General features: G+C 43.3%; 1 protein-coding gene across 1 annotated transcript in view; it reads left to right on the top strand.

Moving 5' to 3' along the window:
- The first annotated feature begins 565 nt into the window (after nt 1-565).
- The window catches only part of MAP3K8 (mitogen-activated protein kinase kinase kinase 8), a 49278-nt gene continuing 32932 nt past the window's right edge, over nt 566-16911 (top strand). Inside the window, exons 1-2 of the mRNA XM_073629845.1 lie at nt 566-895; nt 13800-14155. Of these exons, the coding sequence (XP_073485946.1) occupies nt 871-895; nt 13800-14155 (381 nt within the window). The 5' untranslated portion in view covers nt 566-870. The remainder of the gene's footprint in view (nt 896-13799; nt 14156-16911) is intronic.

Here is a 16911-nt window from a genome sequence, read left to right as displayed (position 1 = left end):
ACAAATGTTGGTCAAATTAGAATTTATTTAAAAATAAATCTTTGGGGGGCACCCCTGTGCCCCTTATGGATCGGCGGCCACTGTTCCCCAGAGACTGCTGTCCAAAAAAAAATAAAACTTTGGGGGGCACCCCTGTGCCCCTTATGGATCGGCGGCCACTGTTCCCCAGAGACTGCTGTCCAAATCTGCCCCCTGTGCCCCTTATCCAAAGTAGAGGCACTCTAATACAGGAGGTGTGTTACTGGCCAGATCACCAGGTGAAAACAGAGAGAAAAAAAGCCTAAAAGAAGAAAAAAAGGCAGTCATCACATCTAATAATTGGTGAGCTGCAATCTATTACATTTTTGGTTTAAACCTGTTTTAGCTTTTTGATCGTAACATAAACGCTGCTGACCTTTAGCCCTGATTACGTTTCTGTGATAAAATGATATAATCTTTTAGTCATACACAAGACATGAATATCACAGAAATACCCTTTGCTGTGGCTCTAGTTTCCTTTCATCATGAGCTCTGGCTGTATGAATATATAGATTGGGAAGGCCCTCCCCCTGGTTGTGTCATGAGAAGAGGGGGGTTTACTTCTGACTGTCTAGTGCTGCTGATCAGACCTGTTTTGTGTCTCGTAGGATGAGCACACTGCCTTCGTCTCTGTCCGCTTCATTAGGACTGGAGGGGTTAATCGTAGCTCCTGCTGCTACATTCTCATCATTTCCTGGAAGAGTCCTGCCTGCTTCTCGAGAAAAACTTCCTGTCTGGACTTTCCAGCATTGAGCTACTGGGAGCAGCACACAACACAGGACATGGGTGCCGCCTGCGCTGCCTATCCTGCTCTCCCCATGGGCAGCAAGTGACCCCCACACTGCCCCAGCCATGCCTGGAATGATGGAGTACGCAGGTAAGATGCAGCCCTGGAACGAAGAGCTTACAATCCTTACTTTCTAAATTAGAACAATTCTGCACAACAGATTTTTACAAAGGAACCGCAGTTTTCTTTTTCTTTATTTTATTGGTGAACTATTCCAAACTTAGCAACTTCTCGGAAAATTGCTGCAAATTAAGGGCTGTGACAGACTTGGCGCCCCCATTTAGTGCATGTGGAACATACGCATATCCAGAGCAACATTGTCCCACTGGTGATGGTCATAGAAGTTATTTTTATATGGGATAATACTATCATAAGTGGGACTGTAGAGCAGCTGTTCTCAACCTTGTAATATGGAGGAACCCTGGAGATAACTTTTCGGTCTCGGGGAATCCCTGGCTAATGATGACTCTATCTGCAGCTCATGTTACGTTAGTGTAAAGCTGGACATAGATAATATGATTTTCTTTCCTGCAACCACAGGTTGCAATAAAGAAACTTGCTTGATTCCCTCATCAACACAGTCAGTGGTAATGAGGATATGCCTCCCATGGAGCCATTGTGTTCTCCCAGGGAGCCGTCTCTGCCTGGAGATCACAGTGAGGTTGATTTACTAAAGCTGGAGCACTCTGAATCTGGTGCAGCTGTGCATGGTAGCCAATCAGCTTCTAATATCACATTGTTAAATAATGTTTTAGCCATAAAACCTGGAAGCTGATTGGTTTCTATGCAGAGTTTCACCAGATATTGCTCTCTTCTGCTTTAGTAAATAACCCCTATTTATTATTGTTAGCAGCTGGCAAAAAGCTGCTTGCACCCAAGTCGAGCGATGATACAATCAGCTTGCCCATACATGGTTTGAATCTAGTTACCTGCTGCACCGGCTGAGATTCAGACTGTCTATGGCTGACTTTATGGTCACTGGGGAAAATGGTCCTTATATTTGGGGTCATTAGGAAGAATCCCCCTTAGGCCTCTTTCACACGGGGCAGATCAGTCATGATCCGCCCCGTGAACATCCGCTTGCTCAGCGGGGATAGCTCCGCCGATCCCCGCTGAGCAGGAAGATGACAGGTGCATCGCTGCACACTGTGCAGCGACGGACCTGTCAGAGCGCCGCTCTCCCCTATGGGGGGATCGGATGATGACGGTCCGTAGTGTCCGTCGTCATCCGATCCGATCCGAAAACGGAGGAAAAAGTAGGTTTTTCCTCCGTTACACTTTTCGGATCGGAGCGGGTCGGATGTCAGCGGACATGTCACCGCTGACATCCGACGCTCCATAGGGATGACTGTATGTCCGTTTTTCATCCGAAAACGGATGGATGAAAAACGGACATACGGATCATCCGTGTGAAAGAGGCCTTACAGATAAAGCGCTGTATAAACTGTTGGCGCTATATAAATCTTGTATAATAATAATAATAATAGCTAAAAAGATCAATTGGTGTCAGTGGTTACTTATCTAAGGGGCAGAAATTGTTCTTTGCTCAAGGAACCCCTAGCAACCTCTGGAGGAACCCTAGGATTTCAAAGAACGCTGGTTGAGAAAGGATGCTGTAGACTAGTATGCCCCCAACTAAGGATTAGGACAGAACTGGCAACAATAGTAAAAGATGATCAATAGAAAAGACTATTTTACTGAAAGTTTAGTTTTCCAGCAGAGGTAGAGAATCAATAAATGGTAAGTAAACTTACATGGGATAAGCATAGATCTGTTCTTATACAAAAATGTTTAAAAAAAATAGGTGGCAGACACGGTGGACAACTTGGTCTTCTCCTGCTGTCAGTCTTCTATGTTGGGTTGGACCTGGGCAAGAAGACCCTTGCCAGTTAAGGAGTGTTGAGGGAGACCCTTGCCAGTCAAGGAGTAGAAGAAGGGGGTCAGAGTTGGTCATAAGAACACAATTTCTGCTTTTTGTCTGTAGTATTAGTATAATTATTAGGGTTTTTTTTACGCCTATGAACTTTTAGACTTCACCTAAAGGACATGCTGATTGGAAGTACTTAGGGCTCATCATGCACAGTACAAAAAAATTATATATATTATTAAAAAATTACATTTCCCTGTACATGATTGGGGTATTCTAAGTGAACTCAAGTTCATCTTTTCTAAAGCCCCGTACACACGGGCAGAATGTCGGGAGACATTTGCCGATACAAAAAATACCGGCCGACATTCTGCTCGTGCATGTCAGTCTGTCCGACAGAAGCTGGTTGTTCGGCCAGCTCCTGTCGAACGTGGATGCTGGAAAACCAGCAGCCGACCGACTCCAGTTCAGCACTCTCAGCCAATGGCAGAGAGCACTGATCAGAATGTTCTGGCAGGGGGGGCCATCCCCCTGTCAGACAGCAACAGCTCAGCGGGGGGAGATCGCTGGACTAACCTCACATGGTTAGTACAGCTACTTCTGACCTGGTTGCGTAAAAAAAAAAAAGAATGTAGTGTGTACCTAGCTTTAACGGTCACTTTGCACAATAAACATTCATTTCACTAAAGCTCACAAAACACGTTACCGTCTGATTGTACAATCTTCTTTAGATCTACCAATCACTATGTAGTACTAGGGCCTGTCTGATTCTAAACAAATTGTTTGGATAGTTTGGAGAAGTCCCCATATTTCATAGTCTCGGTAGGTCTAAAGTTGATTGCAGAAATTGAATGCTCAGATTGTAACATGTATGGTGAGCCTTAGTGAAGCGACTACCTTTTTTGTAAAACCCCCAGTGTCTTCAATAGTAGCAATTTTGCTTATACGTTTTGAACTGAGCTTTTTCAAGAAAATCCAGCTTGCCTCTCTTCAGGTTCCAGGAATTACATTTTCTTTAGGAATTGGCAGAATATGATATAATACGCACACATTCATTTTTTTTTTCATACATAAAGATACAAAGATAAGTTCTTTTGGCCTGGAAAACACGTGTTTAATTACACTGAAAGTCTGCAAAATGCACATAGTGACTCATTATAAAACACTTTTTTTAAAAGGTAAATGAAAGAGTCATGTGTATGTGCAGTGCTGGAAACGTGCCTTCAACATTCAGATAAGTGTTATCAGTATTACCATTACATGGTATAACCAGGAACAAAACCTATGAAGGTCCTGCCTTGTGAACCTTATCTAACCAGGAATGGTGCAAAATGGAGAAGGACGAGCCAGGTGTACACCAACATCTGTGAGCCCTTTAATATCCAAACGAGAACGCATCATGCGTCATGGCACGTTTATTAAAATGGGATACAAGTGGTTTATCATTGGAAAAACTGGTAGTTCAATAAACTATTACTGATAAGCCCAGATAGTCACTGGAAATTGTGTGTAATGAGTGATTGTTGCGAAAAAAAACCCTGAAATATGTTTGGGGATGGTCCTTGGGGAAATTAGGACTCTCCCTCCAAGTTCAGGACAGCTGATCACTAGTCACTGGTCCTGGGTGCAGTCCAAGGACTGATCCATGTTAATGTCTCAGCTTCACATTGATTTAGGCCCCTTACCTTTGCACAATGGGTGTCTGGCCCCTGTGCATCCAATCCTGGCATTGTAGTGTGCCCAGGAGGCAGAGGTGGAACTTCCAGCTGCACTGCTTGAAGCCTGTCAAAGTCTATGACAGGCTGAAATATGTGGCTGGACACTGTACTGAGTGGAACTCATGTCTAGGGCCCTATGCATTTAGGGACATATGCCTGGAGCGCAGAGTATCTGCATTCCAGGCATATGTCCCTGAACACATGTGGAGCTAATTGAGAGTAGCACTTGGTACAGTGTTCAACCCTGGGTAGGGCATTTCAGCCTTCCAGGGCTGGATGCTGCACCTGTGCCTCCCGGAATTGGACACATCTGGGCTTGATTTATTATTTCTCTACCTCTTAGGCCCCTTTCACACTGAAGGACCGATCGGGTTCGCCTGAAAAACTGACAGGCGGACCCGATTGGACCATTTATAGTTCTCTATGGAGTGGTGGATGTCAGTGGACATGTGTCTGCTCACATCTGCCCAGGATCCGATCCAATCTGGGCCACCAAAAACAGAGAGATGGGGATCCGTTCCCCATCTGCCTAACGGATCGGATGACAGTCAATCTGTTCCCATCCTACCGCCCCATAGAGAAGAGCAGGCTGTGTCCGTATCCATTCTGCAAAGCGGAGCGGACATGGACCTGTCATCCGCCTGCTCAGCGGGGATCAGTGGAGAGATTCCTCAATGAGCAAGTGGATCCACTTGATGGAGTCCGCTCCGTCTGAAAGGGCCCCAAGTGTCAATTGATGTTCTGTATACAGGCATTGCTTATGGTGACAATTTGTATTAAACTGTGATGTTATCCCTCAGGGCTTGTTCAGATGTGCATCCAAGGGGTAGTAAAAGCAGGCATTTGAGCATCAGTTTTACCACCACTCTGCCCCCCCCCCCAACCACCCACTTAAATAAGGGTATGTACACATGCTGTTTCAAAAATGTGACCCCCCCCCCCCCCCCCCCCTGGCGATACAAGATGGCTTGTCTATAAGTGGTATATATTGCGTCAAACATTTTTCCAAGACTGAAGTTTTTCCAGCTAGCTTGTAGAATAAACTCCACGTCTGCTCCTCTGTTGTAAAGTGAATGTGAGCATTAGGTGATCAAAGGAGCGCTGAATGATTGTATGGTTTACCCATGTTCAGCTCTGGCTGGGAATGTATGGAGAGTTTATTTTAATATGAATGAATTCCTAGCCAGTGATCTGCACGTTGGAGGTGGCTGCTCTTTGTATATGATCCCAGAGGACCAGGCCAAGGTGTCTGGAGAGGTCTGTCACCTAGGAAACGACATCAACCCTCCCGGTGCTGCTATTTAATGCAGAGCCAGTCAGGGTGTTGTTGCCAGATGGAGAGGCTTGGATAATAATTATAGAACATAAATAGCCAGGCTCTGGTACTAAGCATGAAGTTCAGGTGCTGGTGGCTGCAAGGTGGTCCAGCTCATCCGGTCTACTAATGGCCAAATATGGACAATCACATTTGTGAAATTCCTTAGCTGGGAATGCAGAGCACCGAATGAACCCATGAGATCACCCGGTATCCTGGTGTTGTCCGCAAACATACCAAACTGCATAACAACTACATTCCTATCACTTAGTGTCATGTAGATAAGAAGTCTGCAGAATAATGAGACTGGAGGAGATTTGTTTAAAAAGACGCTGTCAGGACATAGATATGAAGGCTGCCATTGCTGACTTGGCTTCGGAGGTGAATGCATTCTTCCTTTACTACTTACTGGTCTTTTGACCTGGACCGGGTATGTCCATATCAGGTGTCCTGACATTTTACTGATTTTGTAATTCTTCACGGTATTTCTAGTGACACTAAACTCTGCTATAAAGCTATAGTAAAGTTTAGAAAAAAAAAATTCCTCCTGTAAGGTAATGTCAGCATGTGCTAGTATGCATCTCCTACAAGCACATTATGAAAGACTTCCCTTGAAACAAAGCCCTCCTTTCCATTTTTACCTGGTCTTCCTTCCGGGTTTACAGGCTCTGGCCGCTTGAATGTCTGAGACGGAATGACGTTGCTCCCGCGCATGCGTGCGGGAGTCACGGTCATGGCACAGGGGCTCTGTTCCTTCAAAGAGCATGCGCCAGTGAAGTCACCGGCTACCAAACAAGTGAATACCTCCTAAGAGGTGCATGTTTAGGAGATATTCATTTTACCTACAGGTAAGCTTTCTTATCAGCTTACCAGTAGGTAAAAATCACAAAGTGGTGTTTACTACCGATTAAAAAAAAAAGACTCAAGTAAGTATTCTTAACTTAAAAAAAAAAAGTACCTTCTGTTCTCAGCTTCCTCCAAATCTCCATTTCTTCTTCTTTTTTTTTTTTTTTTTTTTTTTGAGCTATGCACAGCTGCACCAGATTCTGTATGCTCCAGTTTTAGTAATTCTCACCCAATAAGTCATTCCTTTTTTTTTTTTTTTTTTCTACTCCTGCCCTGTAAAATGTACAGACGAAGCTTGGATCACTAAACGGTAATGATTGCGCTATTTGCCAAAACAATTATTTCAGCCATCTGACATCTATTAGGTTTATAGCATAGTGAACTGAGCATGTGGACTCTAATTGGCTATCATGGTCAGTTTTTCTTGTATTTATTTGTTACAAATTGGTACTGTTTCAAATTACAAATAAAAAGAAAAAAGTGAAGAGTCCTTCCTCCTTTTTTTTTTTTTTTTTTTTTTTTTTAGCTCATTTTTTAAATTTTGCAGTAACCAGACTTTTTATTTTTTCTCTTTTGCAATTGGGACTTTCCCTCTTGACCTTTAGCATAGTAATGTGTTTTTTGTTTTTTTTTTAGCTGCAGGGTGGAGATAATCACAGCTCTGCAAAGCATAGCAAGGGCTTGTAATAGAAAAAGAGCATGACAGGACCTCTTAAATATGAGATTTGGCGTAAAAAAGACCTCAGATCTCATATTTACACTAAAATGCAATTGAAAAAAAAAAAAAAAAAAATTTTTGCCTATGGCCACTCCCTGTGTTTGTAAGTAGATCTGGTCCATGTATATAAAATAGTTTTTGGTCAGGATAAACTTGGTCGCAACTTGAGCATTTTGGGAAGGCCTCATCGATGAGGACACTCTTAAACTTATCAATACTCAAAAATACATGAAAAATACCAAGGGGGGTAAATATTTTTGCAAGGCACTGTACCAGTGGGGTTTTATTTGTTCTTTTTTAAACCATCTGAAACTGTATGCAATAACTATTTTATGTATTGTTGTACTTAATGTTTTTTATCTACGTCCTTCCTTCAATAAATGTTATACTTTTTTATATTTACCTTGTCTAACTCCCTGGGTACTGAGATAGTCCACAACATTTTTCTTGTCGTGGGGCAATATTTTGGAGTAGCCCCTGACACACCCTTTTCCACTATCTATGGGGATAGGGTGGTGCATGTAATATCCTTACTGTTACACCTCCCTTTTTTTTTTTTCTTTCAAACAATGCAGCATGCATTAGACAAAAGGCAGCTCCAAGAACCTAAAAACCTAAAAAAAATACAAATAAAAAAAAGTCACATAAACATAAATATACCTTGCCCAAGACCTCAGCATGCCATGATGTCACTTAACAAGTCCATGAATAATTTCATTTAATTTTCTCTGGGTGGATTTGTGAGCCAATTTTCTGTTTATATACAGATGACACACAATTGAATGTGAGTGAATAATCAGTAGTTTCTGCACAAAGTTTAACCCTAATATCTTACATAGTTACATAGTAGGTGAGGTTAAAAAAAGACACAAGTCCAACCTATGTGTGTGATTATATGTCAGTATTACATTGTATATCCCTGTATGTTGTGGTCGTTCAGGTGCTTATCTAATAGTTTTTTTTAAACTATCGATGCCCCCCGCTGAGACCACCGCCTGTGGAAGGAAATTCCACATCCTTGCCGCTCTTACAGTAAAGAACCCTCTACGTAGTTTAAGGTTAAACCTCTTTTCTTCTAATTTTAATGAGTGGCCACGTGTTTTATTAAGAGTTTTATCCCTATTGTGGGGTCACCAGTACGGTATTTGTAAATTGAAATCATATCCCCTCTCAAGTGTCTCTTCTCCAGAGAGAATAAGTTCAGTGCTCGCAACCTTTCCTCATAACTAAGATCCTCCAGACCCTTTATTAGCTTAGTTGCCCTTCTTTGTGCTCCATTTCCAGTACATGCTTCCTGAGGACTGGTGCCCAGAACTTAAGTTCTTGTTTTCAAAGGTTTTTGTTCTCTGTTTCTGGCTTTGCATTCTTTGCAGTTAAAAAGGAAAGGAAAGTGAAAGTAAACCCACAAGTTTAGCTTTGGAACTCTTGTGACCTTTTAACCACTTCAATACAGGGCATTTTCACCCCCTTCCTGCCCAGGCCAATTTTCAGTTTTCAGCGCTGTCGCATTTTGAATTAAAATTGCGCGGTCATGCACCCAAATTATCTTTTTGTCCCTCACAATTAAAGCTTTCTTTTGGTGGTATTTGATCACCTCCGCGGTTTTAATTTTTTGCTCTATAAACAAAAGAAGAGTGACAAGTTTGAAAAGAACGCAATGGGGGTTATTTACTAAAGGAAAATCCACTTTGCACTGCAAGTGCACTTGGAAGTAAAGTCGCTGTAGATCCGAGGGGGACATGCAAGAAAAATAAAAAACAGCATTTTAGCTTGCACATGATTGGATGATAAAATCAGCAGAGCTTCCCCTCATTTCAGATCTACCCCTTAGATTTAGAGCGACTGCCCTTCCAAGTGCACTTTCAGTGCAAAGTGGATTTGCCTTTTGTAAATAACCCCCAATATTTTTTACTTTTTGCTATAATAAATATCCCAATTTAAAAAAAAAAAAAACATACAATTTTTTTCCTCACTTTAGGCCTATATGTATTCTTCGACATCTTTTTGGTAAAAAAAATCGCAATAAGCTTATATTGATTAGTTTGCGCAAAAGTTATAGCGTCTACAAAATAGGGGATAGTTTTATGGCATTTTTATTATTATTATTTTTTTTTTACTAGTAATGGCGGTGATCTGCAATTTTTATATCGTGACTGCGACATTGCGGCAGACACATTGGACACTTTTGACACTATTTTGGGACCATTCACATTTATATAGTGATCGATGCTATAAAAATGCACTGATTACTGTATAAATGTCACTGGCAGGGAAGGGGTTAACACTAGAGGCGATCAAGGGGTTAAATATGTTGCCTAGGGAGTGATTCTAACTGTGGGGGAGGGGACTCACAAGGGGAGGAGACTGATCAGTGTTCCTCTGTACTGGGAACACATGATCAGTCTCCTCTCCCCTGACAGGACACACAGATCCACGATCCTGCTCTGTTATCAGGCAATTGCGGGTGCCTGGCGGACATCGCGGCCGCTGGGCACGTGGACCGGCTCCCGAGTGACGCAGCATACGCCCCCCCTAGAAGGCCGGGAAGCCCAGGACGTCATATGACGCCTGCCCAGAATGGGAGATCCCTCCTGCGGACGTCATATTACTATGGGCGGGGTATGAAGTGGTTAAAGGAATTTATTAATATAGAAATATGGGAACTGCCATTGTCCACTTGTTTTTGAAGGTCCTTAACCCAGGGCTGCCAGTCATATCCTTTCAGTGCTTGGTAAATCAGGCATGTCAGGTTTCAAAATATAAGGGAGTTGATGTACGCAACTAACTAAACTAAAGGAAAACAATTTTTTTTTTTTGTGAGTGCCCCCGTTAGGGCGATCCACCCTCTCTATTTGTTCTGTTTGCTGTTTATCATTGAAAGTAAAAGAAATCCTCAAATTTTGGGTTGACATCAGAACAGGAATAGAGGGGAAATCTTCCAGTGGGGACACTAGTTCTGGTGACACCCTGGGCTTTCCTCACTTTGGAGGGATTTGCTCTCACTTCCTGTTTTGCCTGCAGGACAGGAAGTTAAGGGAATTCTCCCCCATGGGACACAGATGGCAAAAAACTGACAGGCGTTTTGACCCTCCCTTACTCTATCCAAAATGTAAAAAAAAAAAAAAAAGTTTTGCCTTTAGTGACACTTTATGGCAAAAAGGCTGTTCACTTTGTGCAGAGCCTGGACCGGCTGAGTGACATCAGCCGACAGCGGCTGTTGGGGGAATCAGGGTCACAGGAGTGGCCGGTGGCCCTACTTCTCCTTTAAATGATCATCTGGATTAGATTGGACAAACATCAGAGTAGTAACTTCCTTCCCCCTCCAACTTCTCAGATTCACATCTTGTACATGTCGGGAATGCAGGAAAATTCTGCGTTTACCCAACATGCACATAAATGCACTGCCCTTTAGCAGTTTCTTGATGGTGTCAATAATAGTTAATGGCACCCTCATGCATTTTGCCAACGTGTGCGCCAAACCGCCTGGTGCTGCAACATGAATTTTAAAAAGGGTCAGGGACTTTTACGTGTTTCTGGCGTGTGAGGCACCCCATTGAAATCAAGGGGCTGCCCCACACACACAATGTGCAGAAACGCGCACACACTTTATTGAACCTGTGCAGTGGGAACCTACCTCAATATGCCTGATTTGGACTTTCATCGTTTCCCTGGAGCAGCCAGCGATCTCTATGTCCCAGGCTTCTCTCCCAAGCAGGATAGGCCTTCCAGCTGTCCAGCCCCTTATACACATTTTCAGTAAGTGCTTTAGGAAAGCCGCTGCTTGCACCACTTATTTTTTGCTAATTGTGACCACTTCCTCAGTGTCACAAGCATAGGAAAGTGACAGATTGAACAGACTGGTTCCTTCCTGTGAAGCCCGAGCTGCGTCTAATGGTGACAACTTCTGCTTTGTGCTTTGTTTCAGCTAGGAAAGATACTTGGGTGACTTGGAATAAAATAATTGTCCTGTTGTTCCAGGTCGGGGCGTGACGAAGGCGAAGCAGAATATATAAAAGCATTTAGGCAAATTTCAGAACCAGTTTATCTTTTTATGGATTCAGCACTTCCAGCAAATGGGTGCAGGTTCTCTAGTGGTCCGCTACCCTCATCAGAATCGCCACTTGAAGGAAAGTGAGCTGCTCTCCATTATAAAATCCATAGCAAATAATCCATTCAGTGCATTGACAAAGCTATCGCCATCTGCACCTCCTCGGTGAAGGGCTTCAAGTGGAAGAAAAGCCCAAGTCTATCTATCCTACCTAACCTGTATAAAATAGATCTGCATACTTACCTATTTTTAATCTGCTTACCTGATCCTGAAGCTCCGACTCAGGGAATGCTCAACAGTGGTTTGGACTTTCAGGAGCAATGACGTCAACCATAGGCTCCCATAGCCCATCCATTGTTGGAACATTTTTAAGAATAGTAAGGCTACTTTCACACTGGGGCGGGGGGTTTTAACCCCCGCTAGCGTCTGAAAAAGGTTAAAAGCACCCGCAATGCGCCACTGCCGAAGTGCTTTGCAGGCGCTTTGGCAGCGCTGGCCATTGATTTCAATGACAGGGGCGTTTTAGGAACGGTGTATTCACCGCTCCCGCAATGCCCCGAAGATGCTGCTTGCAGGACTTTTTTCCTGTCCTGCAAGTGCACCGCCCCAGCGTGAAAGCACTTGGGCTCTCACACTGTTTTTCAGGCACTTTACATGGGCTACTTTTAGCCCAAAAGCGCCTGAAAAACGCCCCAGTGTGAAAGTGGCCTTAGACTTAGGCTTTTCTTCCACGTTAACCACTTGCAGACCACCCTATGACAGTTTTACTGCTACAGGGCGGCCGCTCTGTGTAGGATCGTGTGTATCTATCTATCTATCTATCTATCTATCTATCTATCTATCTATCTATCTATCTATCTATCTATCTATCGTGATCTTGCACTTCCAGGTAGCAGGCACGAGTGCACTGCCGTGATTGTACACAGATGTCCTGCCGGCACCGCTGATCATTATGTACACAGGCAGAACGGCAATCTGCCTATGCAAACATGGCAGATCGCTGTTCTGTCAGTAGGGTAGGCATTGATCCTGTGTTCCTGCAAAGCCAGGGACATGGATCCATGCTTTCTCATAGTAAAAAAAACACCTCCTGCACAGTTAGAAAACACAGGCTAGGCACACAGCTAACTCTTCAATTACCCCTGATGTTAACCCCTTCCCTGCCAGTGTCATTAGTACAGTAACAGTGCATAGTTTTAGCACTGATCACTGATGCCCAAAAAAGTGTCAGTTAATGTCCAATTTGTCTGCTGTAATATTGCAGCCCCGCTATAATTCGCTAATCGCCGCCATTACTGGTAAAAATAAATCAAAATATCCCATAGTTTGTAGATGCTATAACTTTTGCGCAAACCAATTAATATACTGGCCTAAATGTAAAAAAGAAATTTTTTTTTTTTACATTGTTTTATTGGCTATGTTTAAGACCCCTTTCACACTGAGGCGCTTTACAGGCGCTATAGAGCTAAAAATAGCGCCTGTAAAGTGCCTCTCCTATCACTCGAATGTGAAAGCCTGAATGCTTTCTCACTGGAACGATGCGCTGTCAGGACGTCAAAAAAAGTCCTGCTAACAGCTTCTTTGAGGCGCTTTAGGAGTGATGTATACACCGCTCCTAAAGTGCCCCTGCCCATTGAAATCAATGGGCAGCACCGCCGTAGCGCCGCTGCAGCCTTTTTTGCCCGCTAGCGGGGGTTAAAGCCACCCCACTAGCAGCTGAAAAGCAATGCTAAAATGACAGTAAAGCGCATAATAGCAGAAAGTAAAAAATAGATTTTTTTTTTTTTATAGTGCAAAAAATAAAAAACGCAATGATGATTAAATATAACCAAAAGAAAGCTCTATTTGTGGGAAAACAGGACAAAAAATGTATTTGGGTACAGCGTCACACGACCATGCAATTGTCAGTTAACATAATGCAGTGCCGTATCGCAAAAAATGGCCTGGTCATTAAAGGGAGTAAATCTTTTGGAGCTGAAGTGGTTCAAGCAGAATTAAACCTATGGGCATGATGAGTCTCAGTATGATAACTATGTTAAGTATGATGGGTCTGAGTATAATGTGTATGTAAACAAAATGTGCCTATGATGAGTATGATGAGGCTGAGTATAATGAGTACGTAAGTAAAATTTATCTGAGGGACCGATGGAGAACCTGGAAATCCCTATACTAGCTGGGGTATTCTAGTCATAGCCACAATCTTCCAGGTTCTGTGCAAGCAGTTTCTCCTCTGAACACTGACCAAGGGGGTTGCTTTATCAACACTGCCATCATTCATAAAGATCACCCCAATTCCTGCACCTTCACACCTCAGATCACCCCAATTCCTGCACCTTCACACCTTAGATCACCCCAATTCCTGCACCTTCACACTTCAGATCACCCCAATTCCAGCACCTTCACACTTCAGATCACTCCCAAGTTCTAGGAAACAAGGTATCGGCCCAATGCACGTTAAAGCAATTGTGATTTTATTTTTTAGGTATTGCTCTGGAAAGCAGTGCCGTCATGGATTTTATTAGCACAAACGGCGACCAGAAGGAGGAAATGGAGCTGTTGCTCCCCTATTTCAATGTGTCTGATGTGGTCACGATAATGGAAAACCTCTATCGAGATGGGGAAGTATGTGCCGTGAGCAAGAGCAAAGTAAAAGCGTGTCAAGAGACTTACTATGAGGAGAGGACGGACTCTTTATTCCTCAGTGGGCAGGAAACCTCTCTGCTGTCTTCTGTTAGATATGGGACTACTAAAGAGTTACTCAGATTCGCCAACCAGTTGGCAGATGCAAAGCATTTACACCAGTGTTTGCAGCAGGCATGTGGAATCATACTGAACAAGGTAAGACAATGTACCTACAGTACCTCCTTATTGTTGAACTCAAAGCAGATAGTAAACCAGGGGTAGGCAACCTTTTGAGCCCCGTGTGCTAGTTATAAAAAAAAAAAAAACATAACTTTACACTTTCAATGACGAAAAGAAAAAGTTACTTGAACAATAGAAAAAAACAAGACGTGTGCTATAAGGCATGTACGATAAAGTAGAAATGAATATGCCAGCCAAGGACTAGATTACCCCAATTCCTGCACCTCCACACCTCAGATCAGTCCCAATTTCCTGCACCTTTACATCTCCAATCACCCCAATCCCTGCATCTTTTCACCTCAGATCACCTAAATTCCTGCATCTTTAGGCGTGATTCACACCTATGCAGGTTGCATTTAGCATATTCCAGGTGCATTTTGCGTTTTTCAAGACACATTTTTGATCCATTGAGTCTTTGGAACCAAAAACCAGAAAAAAAATCCCTGGCCCTTCCCATAAAATGCACAAATGTGAACTAAATCCATAAAAAATGATGTTATATGGACTGTAGTGTGTTTCTGCAAAACTGAAAACGCACTAAAAAATGCATAGGTGTGAACCAGGCCTTACACCTCAGATCAGTCCCAATTTCCTGCACTGTCACACCTCAGATAACCCCAATTCCTGTATCTTTTCACCTCAGATCACCCCCAATTGCTGCACGTTTACACCTCAGTTCAGTCCCAATTTCCTCCACCATCACACCCAGTGGCGGCTGGTGCTCAAAATTTTTGGAGGGGTACAAAAAAAAATGTTGAAAAAAGAAAAACATCAAATGCAGCCACTGTGCCCTTGAATGCCCCTATTGTGACCTCCACCTGCTCAAAGTCTGCCCGGCACTTACTCTGTCTTGGTGGGGTAGCGGGTGACGGCAACAAGCAGGGTCCTTCGTGCGTCTGCTGCCGTCCTCATCATCCTCTTCATCTCCTGATAGGCATCCAATAGTGGCGCCTGTCGCTTCAGCCAATCAGGTGAGAGGTAACAGACCCGAGCACCTGATTGGCGGAGAGTCGGTTTAGTGTTAGGAAAGCGAATATTCATTTGCTTTTCTAACACAGCTGAGTGACCTGCGAGCACCCAGCATGGCGCTCGCAGGTCACTTTTTTTGACGCCTATTAGAGCCTATGGCTTTAATCAGGTGCTTCAAAAACACCCCCTGCCACTGTAATACAGGTGCCCTGCCCCCGAAAAGGGGCCGGGCACTTGAATAGGGGGAGCAGCGGCGGCCATAGATAGATTCATGCATTGCATGAATCTATCTAATGGTGATAGAGGGGGCGCCCCCCTAATGCACAGGCTGCCACTGATTACACCTCAGATCAGTCGCAATTCCTGCATCTTTACACCTCAGATCATCCCAATTACTACATCTTTAGGCCTGATTCACACCTATGCGGGTTGCAGTTTGCATATTTCTGGTGCATTGTGCATTTTTCAAGAGACATTTTTGATCCATTGAAGTCTATGGATCCAAAAACCAGGAAAAAATCCCGGCCCTTTCCATAAAATGCACAAATGTGAACTACATCCATAGAAAATTATGTTAAATTGACTGTAGTCCATTTATGTAATTTTTTTTTTTTTCTTCCAAAAATATGTAGTAGAATGTATATCGGCCTAAAGTGAGGAAGAAATTCGTTTTTTTAATATATTTTTTGGGGGGTGTTTATTATAGCAAAAAGTGAAAAATATTGCTTTTTTTCCCAAAATTGTTGTGTTTTTTTTTTGTTTTTGTTTTATAGCACAAAAAATAAAACCCGCAGAGGGCTCTATTTGCGGGGAAAAAAGGACGTTAATTTTGTTTGGGTACAACGTCGCACGACCGCGCAATCGTCAGTTAAAGCGACACAGTGCTGTATCGCAAAAAAATGCTCTGGTCGTTAAGGGGGTAAAATCTTCCGGGACTGAAGTGGTTAAAGTGATTTATTAAAAGGTGTGTGATCAAACGTCCTGTTAGAGGGTGACTAGGTGCAATTGTCCACGGTCCCACTGTATGTAGGAATGTAGTCACCCTCACTTGCTGGGCTATAGGATTTGTAGTGTGTATAGATCAGTGTACATGAACTGCAACTAATGGGCAATACTTGTCCCAAACAAACAGGCATTTATCCCTGGTGCATGAGACTGCAGCATTAGGTGTGGATGGAAGGTATAGGTGCATAGTCTAGCCCCTCTAAAAATCTATAGGAGTCCGACACCTGCTGCAGTTGGTTTGGGCTGGACTCTGCACCAAGCGAAATTATGTTAAGGGTAATATGTGCCTAGGGATGAATGCCTGGAATGCAGCAGCTCAGATGTCCGGCAGCAGGACTGGAGGGTGCCCCTGTACCTTTCACCTGCAAATAAGAGCCAGGGTTAAATTCCCAGTGTGCATGAGGTCTAAGAAATAATTTAATGAAAATTGATTACAGGGCCATTAGGTAGTGGGTGTGTATGTAATTTGTTTTTGGCAAAAAAAAGCATAATTTTAGTGTCATTTTAGTATACAGATTGTGGATGAGAAGCATTCAAGCTGCTTAAATAGGCTACATAGACAAATGATTACATTCAGTTATATTGGTGTTTCTGTCACACTGTTAAAGTAGTTGTAAATGCTCTGAATCTCTCTCTCTCTCTCTCTCTCTCTCTCTCCCTCTCCCTCTCCTCTCCCTCTCCTCTCCCTCTCCCTCTCCCTCTCCCTCTCCCTCTCTCCCCCTCTCCCCCTCTCTCCCCCTCTCCCCCTCTCCCCCTCT

The sequence above is a fragment of the Aquarana catesbeiana genome, linkage group LG05 (assembly GCF_042186555.1).
Source record: "Aquarana catesbeiana isolate 2022-GZ linkage group LG05, ASM4218655v1, whole genome shotgun sequence".
Lineage (NCBI taxonomy): Eukaryota > Metazoa > Chordata > Amphibia > Anura > Ranidae > Aquarana > Aquarana catesbeiana.
The sequence above is the reverse complement of the archived record's forward strand: the minus strand, read 5'-3'. Positions and strand labels throughout refer to the sequence as shown.